At 35.4% G+C, this 15077-nt stretch overlaps 2 protein-coding genes across 11 annotated transcripts in view; one reads left to right on the top strand and one right to left on the bottom strand.

Annotated features, from left to right (window-relative positions):
* The window catches only part of pax5 (paired box 5), a 55672-nt gene extending 49714 nt beyond the window's left edge, over positions 1-5958 (bottom strand). For 3 of the 5 annotated variants that reach the window (XR_006924835.1, XM_046842897.1, XM_046842899.1), the window contains exon 1: positions 5462-5958. Coding sequence is in view for 4 of the 5 variants with exons in the window: in XM_046842897.1 (XP_046698853.1) it covers positions 5462-5507 (46 nt within the window). In the remaining variant the exon portion in view is untranslated. Of the gene's footprint in view, positions 1-462; positions 1487-5461 lie in introns of those variants that run through there. The other 2 variants (XM_046842900.1, XM_046842898.1) reach the window with 1 other exon arrangement.
* Positions 5959-6182: 224 nt separating this feature from the next.
* zcchc7 (zinc finger, CCHC domain containing 7) overlaps positions 6183-15077 on the top strand; it is a 50246-nt gene continuing 41351 nt past the window's right edge. For 2 of the 6 annotated variants that reach the window (XM_046842896.1, XM_046842893.1), the window contains exons 1-3: positions 6183-6315; positions 7501-7621; positions 13449-13528. The gene's annotated coding sequence lies outside the window, so the exon portion shown is untranslated. Of the gene's footprint in view, positions 6316-7500; positions 7697-13448; positions 13529-15077 lie in introns of all 6 variants that reach the window. The other 4 variants (XM_046842895.1, XM_046842892.1, XM_046842894.1 and 1 more) reach the window with 2 other exon arrangements.

Below are 15077 nucleotides of genomic sequence, written 5' to 3'. Positions count from 1 at the left end.
ATGAGCAAAATCCAGTATTGAAATCACCAGTCCAGAATCATGATATCGACATTTAGAGAACATTTTTTTCCAGGACAAAATCTAAAAAAAATCATCCACAAATAAAAAATAAAACTTAAAACTCTTGATTTTTTATATCTCAACCCATTTCCAAATAATTATAGATGCACCATATGAGTGATAAAAAAAGTCTCTTTTGTTTCCTTTATTTGTGAACAGAAATTCAGAACTTGATTTCCAGCTGGTTTGTTTTAAACTCGTTTACATCTCACACATTTCATGCACAAAACTGATTTTACAGCAGTATCAAGTGCCCAAAAATCGTGTAGAGAACAATTTAATTTTATTCTAATTGAGTTTAATAAATGCAAATCGGTATGCACGAGAGACTTTATTATTATTATTATTATTATTATTATTATTATTATTATTATTATTATTGTTGTTGTTATTTGAACTTACTGTGCATCGCGGCGAACGGGTCGTGCTTGCAGTGAATTTCCATAAGGTCGGAGGTCACGGCCACTTCCAAGCAAGCGCGTCTTTTTATTTATTTTTTATTTATTTCTTCTTGGTGGTTTTTTTGTTTTTGTTTTTGTTTTTCTGTTTCAGTTCAGTCCGTGCAGTTCAGCTCTCCAAACACTTTCAATTAAAAAAATTGAAAGAAATGAGAAAAAACTTGCAGAAAGGCCAAGAAGTTGAATTGACGCCCCCAAAGGGAGAAAAAAAAAGTGAGAAAAAAAGGAAATTCTGAAGAAAAACAATGCAATAAATCAGCGCATTTATGGGCAGCAGTGATTCTTGTTCACGTGCATGCAGAGGATCTGTTGAGGTTGTTTCATAAACCGTGCCGGAGGCGTCAAAATCCAAACAGGAACATGCACGCGCCGGTTAAGACAAATAAAACGCAGCCATGGTGATGAGGATGAGGATGATGAGGATGATGCTGATGATGATGATGATGCGCAAACAGTGGAAATTGTTCCGATGTTGCAAAAAATAAAATAAAAAAATCCTGTTATCCGTAAATCTTTTTTTTCCCGTGGCACCTCAGTATTCAGCCCGTTTCTTCTTCTCTCCCGTTAGTCCCGTTTGCGTGTGTGCGCGTGTGCGTGTCTGTGCGTGCGCGCGGTTCTCTCGAGCTCCAAGCGTCCCGTTAGACTGAGTTTGCGCGAAAGGCGCTCTCGGTAAATCCGCCAGGCGCGAGCGTCTGCACGCGAGGAGCCGAACGGCGCATCCTTACGCGCACGGTGCGCGCGCTTTGAGACGCGCCATCGGTGGCAACGGTCCGCGCGCACGCGCTCCTGGTGTCCTGTACCGCGCAGGATTATTTAAAATAAATAAATAAACAAATAAATAAAAAAACAAATAAATTAATAAATAGAATAAAGTGCGGTTGATGTAGTTTTTGCGGTCTGAAGATGGTGCGGGTTTTTTATTTTCTTTTTTAGTAAATAAATTCCAATTCTTCTCTTTTTTTTTTTTTTTTTTTGGAAATCGAAAAAAAATTGAGCGCGTGCGTGCGTGAGTGAGTGAGTGAGTGAGTGCGTGCGTGCGTGCGTGCGCGGCGCGAGCTCTCGCGCGGTGCGTTCTCCAGAACCCGCTCTCGTGTGGACCGCACCGGGGACGAGGAGCTCCGGATCTAACGCTCCGCTCTGCTGGTCACGGGGCGCACCAGCCAATCACAGCGCAGCTTCTCCGCCTTCACCTCAGCCAATCAGAAGTCGAGATCACAACCAGAACACGCTGATTGGCTGATCACAGAAAAAAAACGCGCTCTGACGTGCTGATTAGTTTATTCCCTAAATATAAATAAAACCAACACGCGCGAGCTGCAGAGTTTGTATTATTATTATTATTATTATTATTATTATTATTATTATTATTATTATAAAACCTACAATTAAACAGTTGAAATCATTTCATTCACTTATTCATTCATTACAATCAGTCAGGGTCATAAGTGAAGATGCGTTTTACCTGAAGTGTGTGTGTGTGTGTGTGTGTGTGTGTGTGTGTGTGTGTGTGTGTGTGTGTGTGTGTGTGTGTGTGTGTGTGTTGATTTTTCTCAATAGACTAATATTATATGAAATTACTGCATGAATTAGAACTTGTATAAATGTATAATTATTCATATTTATGGTTATATTCAATATTTTCGTGAACATTATCTATCGAACCATAAATGCACGAATAAATAAATAAATAAATAAATAAATAAATAAATAAATAAATAAATACTAAGTTTGAGTAAAAATGTAAGAAATGTTAATAGTGTGATTGTAACTTTTCTGCTCTTCACGGGTTTTTGTTGTTCGGGTTTTTTTTTATTGCGCATTAAAAGATCTTACAAATGTGTTAAATACGCATATAAAAAGTGACATTTCACTATATTATATAAAATTACTTTTTTTCTTTATTTTTCCAATTTCCAATTAATAAATAAATGTTAAAAATAAATATTCCACTAAACTGATTGATATGTAAATGCACCTATTCATTCGTATTAATATCTTTTCGGCATGGATTATTAATATTATAATTTTTACAATTGTTATTATTATTTGTATTATTATTATTATTATTATTATTAATATTAATATTATTATGTTTTGTATGTTTGACATTTGGTATAAATGTGATTGAAAACAGAAGAAGAAGTGAAGAAGCTCTGACGCCTCATTGGAAACATTTCTTCAGGTTTTAACACTTTGTGCATTTACACACTTGTATATTGTTTATTGTTTATTGTTTGTCCCTGATGTAGTGTTTGAATATCAGCGAATGTTAACGCGAATGTTTTTTTTTTTCACGGCCGCGCGCCGCTCGCCAGGGGGCGCGCCTCTGGGCCCCGGCAGTGCACGCGCGCACGTGCTCGCCAGGTGACCCACGATCTACGACCAGGAGATGAAGGTACCTTCCTGAATAATAAATAAATAAATAAATAAATAAATAAATAAATAAAATAATAATAATAATAATTATTATTATTATTATATATTGTATTGAAATATATTGATACTTGTGTATAACATGACATTTTACATCCACTAAGTGAATCTAAAAAGAAAAATGGCCACCTTCGAATAAAATATCCTTTTTTACTCACTCTTCCTATCAAACTGTAATATTTGTTATTGAAATTAAAAGACTCTTACAGAAATAAATTGGTAAATTGTTTCTTTGTATTTCTATATTTTGTTTATATTATACACACATTTATCAAATCACTTCAGAATTGTTGGTTGTTGTATTGAGGGTCAGTGAAACTGTAAATATTTTAACTGTAAAGTAATAATAATACCTGTAAAAAAAATTTATTAAATTAAATAAATTAAATTAAATTAAATTAAATTAAATAAATAAATAAATAAATAAATGGTCTTCTACAAAGAAAGTCTTAAACTTGGACTCTTGAACCTGCTGCTTTACTGGTAAAGTTCTGTTCAGATTCTTGCAGTCAAATGAATGGAGTTGTAAAATAAAGTGTTATTGAATGAGTTCCTGCATGTTTCCTAAAATCTCAAGAAGGAAAAATGAAGTTATTAGAGCAGAGGTTATTCCCAAATTAATTCACGTGAGTCAACGTTGGCGTGTGGTGACGTTTGATTTGCTCCTGAATTACAAATATATTCAAAGAAAAAGAAGGAAAAATAGAAAAACATTTTAAACAACAAAAACAAAAAGCGGTTTTTAATGAATAAATGTATCAGACCCTGAACTCGACTTTGGATTGGATTTTCAGTTTCACTGCAGCAGAACTTCAGCAGCTTCGATTTATATTTTCTATTATTTTAATAATAGAAATCAAAGTTTTAGTTATGAATTGAGTTTTAATACATTATTGGCCTGTATAAAGCTTCTCTGTAATAAAGTGCTACACCATATAATATGAATCTCACCTCGAAATGTGTGTGTAGTGTGTTAAATACACACACAGGTGAAAGAAACTCATGGTGAAGAAGAATAGTAGCATTTAGCATATATATATATATATATATATATATATATATATATATATAGATTTTATATGCAGAAACATTTATTTATTTTAACACATAAAAAAAGAATAACAAATAAATAATTACTCAAAACAGGGAATTACGCAGAAGAACACTTCCGGACGACACGCGCTTTTTAGCGGCCGCGCGTGAAAACAGTGACAAATTAGTGACAAATGAAGTCTGATTCCTTGTATCACTTTGTGCCAATGCACACACAGGGAAAGATCTTGGAGATCTTCAGATTTAACACGTGCACTGTTGATGAACTCTGGGTGTTAATTTAATCCTTGAGATCTTCGTTGGATGTCACGTTTTACGAGATGATGAGAAGATGAGCTGCAGCTCGGATGATGCAACGTCTCTCTCCTGGTATGTTCTATTAAAGGATCCCAAGATGCGTTCAGGATAAAGTAGATTATATAAAGAGGTCACGTGAGTGAAGCGCATCTAATGCATCTTGGAGAAGTTTTATACAGAAGCCTGGTATGAATATATCGCGTGTGATAAACTGCATCTTAAGCGTGTTTTTTTGGGTTTTATCCTTTTCTAATGTCTACGCATTCGTGATCTTCCACAAAAAATCATAAATTTCTAATTTAACTTCAGTCCTACACACACCTGCATCATTACCTGCTCTACAGCACACCTATTCCAGCAGAAGGTCCACCAGTCTGACGCGCACCTGTTGCGCACGAGCGCGAGCGCGAACACGCCGAGCAGCCAATGCCGTGTAGTACATCGTGTATTTCACGTGATTAAACACGCGCTTTTTCCTTTTTTTTTCAGCCTAAAACTCGTTCTGAATAATAATTTCTCAAAATCTTGCGTCAAATCTGTTTAACGCGATGCATTCAAAATGTTTTTAGATGCACATATTCGATTTATTTTATTTTATTTTATTTGAAGGTGTTCACGCTCTTTCTTTCTTTTATTCGATTTCCTTTTTTGTTTTTGCATAGGTTTTTTTTTTCCAAGAGCCACAGAGTTGGGTTATGATGTAGATCAGAAACATCTGAACAAAAAATACCTTTATATTTAATATATTTGCAAAAACATATTTTACGCATGCGCAAAAACGCATATAGTACAGTATATATCCATAGTATAGATATATTCATGTTCAATTGTTTGTGTGTGTGTGTGTGTGTGTGTGTGTGTGTGTGTGTGTGTGTGTGTGTGTGTGTATAAGCAACGTATACACAGTACCTCAAGATCATCGCAGGCCACAGTTTCACACACAAGAAAAGAACTGCAGCCATTTTTTTTCTGAAGGCAATAAACAGCGTTTCTGCTTTCACAGATGTGCGTTAAACACCTGGAGACACGTTTGAAATGTCTTGTCTAATGTCGGAGGATGTAGAAATTCCTCCAGTGATGCTTGAAAAAGTGCTACCATGAAATGCAGAAGTTCTTTGGAATGGTGGAGAAAGAAAGAAAAAAAAAAGGAAAGGCCTTACCCGACCGTCCGATGCGCCCTGGTGGAGCTTTCTGATCCAAGTCCATACTGGGACGCAGAGAGATGACCAGGACAAAAACAATTAAACAATCCTCTCTCTCTCTCTCTCTCTCTCTCTCTCTCTCTCTCTCTTCTTTGTGTTGTTGTGGTGTAGTTTGGAGTAAAGCGACTCTTCCGCTCCCCGTGGCGCAGTGGCGAAGTGTGCAGCGGCCTGAGACTAAACACTTTAGGTGGAAAAGAGTCTCCGGAGAAAGCGACACGATTAAGGGGGCAAAAAGAGCAAAAAAAAGGAAGAAGAGAAAAGAAAGAGAGAAAGAGGGAGAGTCGTGCGTTCAGTGTGAGCGCTTATGCTGTTTCTCTTTCTTTCTCTTTCTTTCTCTCTGAGACGCGCTCGCACATCTGTTACACTTGTTTGGGAAACTTTTCACAAGTTTTACTCTCTCTCTCTCTCTCTCTCTCTCTGTGTGTGTGTGTGTGTGTGTGTGTGTGTGTGTGTGTGTGTTTTGTCATGGGATTTGGGCTCTGATCAGCATGGGGAATTAAAAACTTCATTCACGTTCAAAAACTAAACAAACACTTTTTTAGCCACAGCTTTATATAATAATAATAATAATAATAATAATAATAATAATAATAACATATCTGGTCAGAAATCTAGTGCTGATTTTCCATCCATGTTTTTTCCCTCCTGTTTATTTTCTCTTATTTTTAAAATGTTATGATGTGAAATGTTTGATAGATGTTTTTTTGTTGGTTTTGTTTTTTATCTCTCACAGTAGTTGTTTCTTCTGCTCTCCACAGAACGCAGTGAAGCTCATCTCAGACCTTGATCTCAACAAGGACCTTCTTCAGGAGGTACTGTAGATACTCGAGATGACATGAAGAGATCAGAACAGCAAAGTGATAACAGGATAACAGGATATATGTACATATTCAGTGTGTGTGTGTGTGTGTGTGTGTGTGTGTGTGTGTGTGTGTGCCGACACTGTATGAGTTTAATTAGAACTTACCTAACTTTATTATTTGATTAATGTATTAATAATTGAATCAAGAGATGTTTTGATCTGTGTAGCTCAGAGCAATGTGTTTTTATTTATCCGTTTGTTTATGTCTTGTTTTTTTTTTTCTTAGTTTACAAAATAAATATAAATGTAAATTAAAAATATACATATAAAAAATATAGACTAATAATGTAGACTAAAAGCAATAATTAAAACAATAGAAAACAATAAAAACGCGAAAAACTTTTGCACTTTTACTCATGAACAAAAAAATATTTTAAAAATTAAAAAGAAATTGTAACTTGAAAACTTTTTTTTACATTTTATCTTTAAAATAACAAACTTATCCACTTCATTACTGATTATTTATTATTCATATTCTGCTACTATGATAACTGTGTAATAAAATATAACCCGAATGCGACCAATCAAATCTGTTAAAAAAAGAAAAAGAAAAAAAAGAAAAAAATGGCACAGGGCGGTTTGTATAATAGTTGTATTATTATTATTATTATTATTATTATTATTATTATTATTATTATTATTTAGATATTTAATGAAGTAAACCCGGTTATTTTTTTCCCTCCTGATTACTGTATTTTATTTCCCTTTAATAATAGGAAGTGTTACTTTAAGTTCGGTACGAGCGAAGCAGAAAAAACAACGCGGGACGCTATTAATAATAATAATAATAATAATAATAATAATAATAATAATAATAATAATAATAATAACGATGATAAAAAATAATAATAATAACAATAACAGTAATAAATAATAATTATAATAACGATAATAATAATAATAATAATAATAATAATAATAATAATAATAATAATAATAATAAATATTGAAGCACGGGGAGAAATAATGAAGCTTAAGGATTATATTAAATTAAAATGATGTAGCCTGCGGGTCAGAAGGATTACCGACCCAAGGTCAATCTTTTAATTAACGTTTATACGTTCTTTTTTTTTCTTTCTACAACCGTGTGTGTGTGTGTGTGTGTGTGTGTGTGTCCGGTCTGTGTCCTGGACAGGTTTAATATTGAAGGGGTACAGAAGAGAACCGAATTCCAGTGCTGAAATGACGCAGAGCGCATTTGCGGATTGACGCACAGTTTACAGAAACACCTGCGGTGTCCCGAGTTGACGCACAGGGTAACACGTGAGCATGCAGTTTCGCATTAACACCTGGGCACAGAGTGAGTTAACGATTGCACTGTTAAATACAAGGTGAATGAACACATTAATGGTGCATATATAGTGTGATACATAACACACACACACACACACACACACACACATACAAACAATGGCCTTTGCAACGCTCGAAATGAATGCATGAACTAATACGACATATATGATTCTGTAAATTAACACGTGACCTTCACTGGTGTCCAACATGTCCCGAATAAACACGTAAATTATAATGACGTGATGCAAATGAACACAACCCAGAGTGACGTCTATAATGATGTCAAGTAAAATTGGACATTTCCTGATGACAGTGTGAGTGGTGATCATGTCTGTAACTTTGGAGGCCATGTAATGTGAATGATTATATGACCTCCAATAATCACTACAATGATGTCTATAATCTTGTAAATGAACACAACCTACATGGACGTCTGTAATGCTGTCAATTAAAATGATGAGATATATGATATATTCCTGATGAAGTGTGAGTGGTGATGATGTCAGTAATGTTACAGATGATCTGTAATCTGTAATCGACAATCACCACTGCACTTATGTAACTGAACGTATGATATACAACGGCGTCTAAAATGTTGTAAACAAACACATGAACCTACAACGACCACTAAAAGTATGTAAATGGACACGTGACCTAGAACGACATTTCCATGATGCCTCTAATCTGAATTATTGCGTAATTATATAATCGTGTGTTTAATACAGAAATCGACTACAACCAATAAAATGATGTAAATGAACACACATGAATAAACATGACCTATCATGGCGTCTATAATGTTATAAATAAATGAACACAACCTACAACAACCTCTAAAATGTAATAAATTAATAAACACACGACACACACTGACGTATTGACCACTAAAATTATGTAATTAACCCATGACTTACAATAATGTAATGACCACTAAAATTGCATAAATTAACACATGACCCACAATGACGTAATATGAACTACAATTATGTTAATTAACACATGGCCTACAATGATGTAATGACAAATAAATTGACGTAAATGAACGCATGACCTACAATGACGTAATAAGCACTAAAATTATGCAAATGAATGCATGAACTTCAATGATGTAATGACCACTAAAATTGCATAAATTAACACATGACCTACAATGACGTAATGAGCACTAAATGTATGCTAATTAACACACAAATTCAATGACGTAATGACAACTAAAATTACGTAAATTAACGCATGACCTACAATGACGTACTGACTACAAAAATTATGCTAATTAACCCACGAACTTCAGCGATGTAATGAGCACCAAAATTGCATAAATTAACACATAGCCCACAATGGCGTAATGACCACAAAAATTATGCTAATTAATCCAGGAGCTACAATGATGTAATGACAACTAAAATCACAAATTAACACATGACCCACAATGACGTAATGAGCACTAAAATTATGCTAATTAACACACGAACTTCAATGACGTAATGACCACTAAAATAACGTAAATAAACGCATGACCCACAATGACGTATTGACCACAAAAATAATGCTAATTAACCCACGAGCTACAATAACGTAATGACAAGTAAAATAACGTAAATGAACGCATGACCTACAATGACGTAATGAGAAAAAAAATGGCGTCTACAATGTTGTAAATTCGCACATAAACCTGGTGTCTGTAATGCTGTAAATGAACACAATGATATCTATGAAATATCGTGAATTATTAAATACCCACGAAACACATTCTGTTGATTTGATTGATCTCCTATATTCATTTCACTACTGGTAAATATTCAGAATTCACCCACAGTATAAGATTTACTGCTTATTAGCCGGACTGATGTAACCTACAGTGCCGCATCAACAAAACCCACCAAAGGAAGTGACGTACAGTGACAAAGAAACACGTGAATAGTTCATTCATTGACCCAAATTATGGAGCTTTTAAATCAACACCACTGACATTAAAATAAAGTGAGGACGTATGCATTAGGTTTTATTGGGGAATGAATGATAGAATAAACACCACAGTATTGAAGAATGAGAGTTAAATGAACACACACTGTTTTGAGTGAACCCTCAGTGTCGAGTCGACTCGAAACATTTACGTGTTAATAGCAAACACTAAAACAGGGTTTCCAAAGCATTGACTTATGAGGGTTATGGTATTGGTTTCCATGAGGATCTTTAAACAGAGCTGTAGATGTTCACCACTGTCAAAGTGAAACCGAAAACCATCTCTCTCTCTCTCTCTCTCTCTCTCTCTCTCTCTCTCTCTTCTTCTCTATGTTCTCAGGTTTGTAAAAGAAAGGTCATGGCATGTTTTCACAGACACTTACATCATTCTCCACTTGCATTTCCACTTGTTTAAGGAACGAGTTTCATCTCTTACTCCTGTTTCTCTCTTTCTTCTCACCACGGTTTCAGAAGTATTCTCCACTTAATCCTCACTTTGTAGTTATCTCATCACAAACAGAAGCAACAGTAATTACAGCGTAGTGTGTGTGTGTGTGTGTGTGTGTGTGTGTGTGTGTGGTGTAATGGTATTTAGCAACAATTTCCCCCAAATTGCTCAATTCAGTTTAATTCCATTCGACTTTTTATTGCGTTTTTGAACATCACAACGCACTTTCAGAAAAAAAACCCACGCTGAGGTTTTTAGATTTTCTGTTTATTCTATTTATTGTATTCACCTCAAAAAACACAGTGAAATATCACGCATTCATGCACATAATGACCTTATTTGAGAGGAAGACAGATTTAAAAAGTGTAGCCTATAGTACGTACCTCATAATTATTCATTACCAAAATAACAACAACGTATATTTTTATAATTAACACTAAAATTCAGGAAGAAAATATTCATCATCTGCAGACTGGTGACCAAACCACCCTCGCGGTATCATTATATATGTACATATGTATTTATTTGTTTTTGCTTTATTTTTAGTGGATTTTTTTTCCAATTCTTCTTCTTCTTCTTCTTTCGGCTTCTCCCATTAGGGGTCTCCACAGCGGATCATTCGTCTCCATACCACCCTGTCCTCTACATCTGCCTCTTTCACACCAACTACCTGCATGTCCTCCTTTACCACATCCATAAACCTCCTCCTTGGTCTTCCTCTTTTCCTCCTTCCTGGTGTCTCCATCCTCAGCATTCTCCTACTGATATACCCCATGTCCCTCCTCTGCACATGTCCAAACCATCTCAATCTCACCTCCCTCACCTTGTCTCCAAAACGTCCAACATGTACTGTCCCTCTAATAAACTCATTTCTTATCTTGCTTTAAAAAAGTGACACGGAAGGTCATGAGTTCAAGTCCCTGCACTGCCACTGCTGGGCTCTTGAGCAAAGCCCTTAACCAGCAATGGTTTAACTGTGTAAGTGAGATAAGGGCATCTATTAAAATTGCCCCAGGTGTAAATCATATCAGATGATGATGGGGCTGGAGAGGGTCATCCTGGAAGCCACCACATTCAGCCTCATCATCATCAATGGTTTGTAGAAGTTTGTACTGATTGGTGGTGTCACATTTATACATCTGTAGGGAACAAGGGTACAGGAAATGGTTTGTTGAGGACAAAATGTGAACAGAAATCATCATCTGATCTCCAAAGCCCAGTAGAACACCTCTGAGAGAGTAGAGTGATCATGTAATGGGTTTGTGTTTGTTTTTTTTTTTGGAATGTGTGTTTGACCATCGAGGCACCGGCTGAGGTGTTGCTCGATCCCAGCACAGCTCATGGTGCTCCAACATCTTACTAAAACCCTAACGTGTGTGTAGATCCATCTGAAAAATAAAACATTACGTAAACCGTATGTATCGGTCATATATATGCAATATTAACGCAACCAGATTGGGGGTTTATTTATCACGTCAGAATGTCAGAAAAATAATTAAATACCCCCCCATCCCCTCCCCCACCCTCCCCAAAATCGAAATGAACTGATGCAGAGAGACGCCAAACAGAAATTATGATCAGAGCAGTTTCCAGTTTATTCGCTTAAAGTCTCGTCGTTCATTAGTTTGTGGCGTCCCAATATTCTCTGACGAACCGCTCGCGCTTTCGCAGCTCCTCATTAATTTCATTAATGGCGTAATTATTTTTCGGGAGCGCCGCTGATTGGCTGTGCGAGGCGGTGGAACCGGAAATAATCGCGTTAGGCCGAGATGCAGGAACCAAAGCGGACAATTAAAACAATAAGTAAACAGATAAATAGGAGGAAGAAAGATCAACAACATTAATGACGCTTCTGTGGTGGTGGTGGTGGTGGGGGTTTCCTCTTCACCCCATTTGTTTTGGTTATTTTGGGGGTTTCATTATTGGATTTTGGCCAGTAAACAAAACCAAAGAAATTTTGAATTGTGAGAAAGTTGGTTTTCTATAGTATATAATAAACTGTTTTGTAAAATGAAACACATCACAGGTTTGAGCTAAAATAGCCATTAAAAAATAATAATAATTAAAATAAAAAGTATATATATATATATATATATATATATAAAATTCATATTCATACGCTTTTAAATTAAACCTGGATATAAAAAAAGAAAAAAAGAAAAACCCTAAAAACAGTGATGCATATAGTAGAAACTACCATTATTATTATTATTATTATTATTATTATTATTATTATTTAATTTATTTATTTTTTTCACCCATATACCAAAGGATGCAATTTAATTTTCCTTTCTGTTAATTAGAGAAAATTTTTATATGTTTTATGTTTAGGTTAATATTTGTTATTGTTTCTATTATCTTTTTGCTCATTCATTAAATAATTAATTTATAGTAATAAATTCAGGATTCATGCATCTAAGTAAATATCTTTATAAATAAATATCTTTATAAATAAATATCTTTATAACATAATAACTGTACAGCACACCAGTAATAGTGCCAGAATAAATTATTTTAATAAATCTAAAATAAATTTTGATCTAAATCTATTTCCAAATCTAGAAAAAAAAACCCAACAATTTACCACAATTTTGTATTTTGGATAAATTTTTTTTGCAGCAAAAAATGCATTGTAATTTTTTTTTATCTTTTATTTTAATTTTGCCTTTAAAAAAAGCTCAATTTTTACAGGCTTGCAAAAGTTCCAGCATCTGAATATGAATCACCTTTGGAGTCTAGACTGTGAAAAAAATCAAACACTATAACTACTATTATAAAGAGTATATAAGCCTTTGTAAACAATAGGCGGTGTGTGTGTGTGTGTGTGTGTGTGTGTGGAGAGAGGAGCCCAGAGCCGGGTTTGGCCTTGTAAACCTGGGTGTACACATTTGGCCCAGCACCAGGGCCAAACAAAAGAGGACATGAGGTTTCACCATGAGGCTTTTTGTTCCCGAACCCCATGTGACGTGTCGCGACATGCAGGGGTCAAACCGGGCCTCCGACAGACCCAAACACTCCAGGAACAATACCTCTCAATGCGAAAGAACCTCTCAATGAGGAATAACCACACAGCCATGCAATATGGAGTTTGGAGGAGTCTATACCCCATACACTCAACCTATAGACTGTTGTTTATTCGTTTTAATAGAACAACGAGCCATCAAGCTTTTTCATTTTTTTTCCCGCCCTTGTTTTTTCATATGTACTTTTGAAAAAAGAAAAAACGTATGAACATGAACTGAGTGGAATTTAGATGTAAATTGTATTTGGGGTAAATTGTATTTTATATATTGGGGCTCATCTTTTATATACCTTTTTATATACCTATATATATATGTACATATACCACTCATATTGACCCCTTCTTTTTCCACACTCAGATTACTAATCGTGAGACTGGAAAAGATTGAGCTGGACGTGAGACTCGAAATGGATTTGCTTGAAGAAACATCTAAACCAGGTATCGGGTATTAAAAACGCTCCTCTACACACCGCATTGCTTTTCACGTGTTAGGGTTTTGTACGGTCAGTTTGTGTGTGTATTCTCTGAGAAGGTTATTATACAGTGTAGCTTTCATTATCTACTAAAACAAAGTGCATTAATGGCCCTTGAGGTATAATGTTTACATGAGCCAGTAACACTACAGTGTGTTTCTGAGAGTGAAACATCTTCCTGTATAAATCAGCTTCCTTACAGACTCTGTGTATTAGTTTTCTTTGGGATTTTTGTTGCTCTGTTCAACATCAGCATGTGTTACAGCTGAAAAGCAAACAAAAGGAAACAGCATCGGGGCTGAGGTGCGTATCCGGGAACAAGGAGGCGGCCATTTTGCCTTCTTCTCTGCCTTGTCTTTACTGAAGTGTCCTGATGGAGTGGGACGTTAGAATAAGACTAAAAAGAGGAGAATCTGAGCTTCTTGGAATTCATCAGTGTGTTTTTCTTTCTTTCAGATTTTTTTTGAAAATATCCCAAACCTTAAACTTGCGACATTAAATTAAAAAAAAACAAAAAACGTTGAAATGTCATAAATAAATACGATGAAGCGAGGGATGCTTGGTTGTTTTCCTAATTTTCTGAGGAAATGTAACCTTTGGGAATGGAACTGATGCGCCGGTTTGATGGCCTTTCGATGCGCGGAGAATCAGATAGCGCTCGAACTCCACGACTGTTTCAACTCCTGCTTTGTGTTCGCCATCTGATATAGTGCAGGGTTTGTTTGAGGCCTTTTTCCCTCTGAATTAGCAGAGAAACTTCAGCGAGGGCATGTCCATGCATTCAGACACGTGGATGGTAAAGAGCACGGCCCGAGAGCTAAAGGGCCAAAAAAATAAGCACATTCTGTATTTAGAGGAAAAGAATAGTAGATATATACAAAGAAAATAAGAAAATGATTCATATTTACTATACATTGAATGGAGGTCCCATAAAATCATTAACGTACTGATGTCATCATTCTGCGATTATGAATATTTGTCATTTGAGGGACAGTGAAATGATTTATTACACCTGTATTCAGTATAATAGAGGATGCAAAGTAATATATCACTTTATAGGTTATATACGGTATGTCACACCACTTAGAGCTAAATAAAGCAGACATTGAAATTATTTAGGAACCTTCACTACAAGGCATGAAAACCTCAACTTATTTATTTATTTATTTAAATTTGCATAGTTTATTTCAAATACTATAATCAAAATAACCTACAACCTCATGCTTGTTCTTTTTTCATCCTCTGAGCTTATGGATGCTCTCATTTATACACTCGTAGCGTTTTCTCTCTCGACTCTACGACATTTTAATCCCATTAAATACTCGTGTTCTTTAAAGGAAAAACAAACCCAGCAGATGTGTGTGTATACGTGTGTATGCTGCCTGTAGTTGAGAGAGTAAAGTGATGTGGTGTGTTCGATCATCCATAGACCAGCCGAGATGTTTGTCGACTCCTTTTGAATGCTCTAAATGACACGTTTTCCAGCACTTTCTCTTGACCCCTTGCTTCTCGTA

Source organism: Silurus meridionalis, chromosome 28, assembly GCF_014805685.1.
Source record: "Silurus meridionalis isolate SWU-2019-XX chromosome 28, ASM1480568v1, whole genome shotgun sequence".
NCBI lineage: Eukaryota > Metazoa > Chordata > Actinopteri > Siluriformes > Siluridae > Silurus > Silurus meridionalis.
Note: the sequence above shows the minus strand (reverse complement) of the source record. Positions and strands in the feature narration are given on the sequence as shown.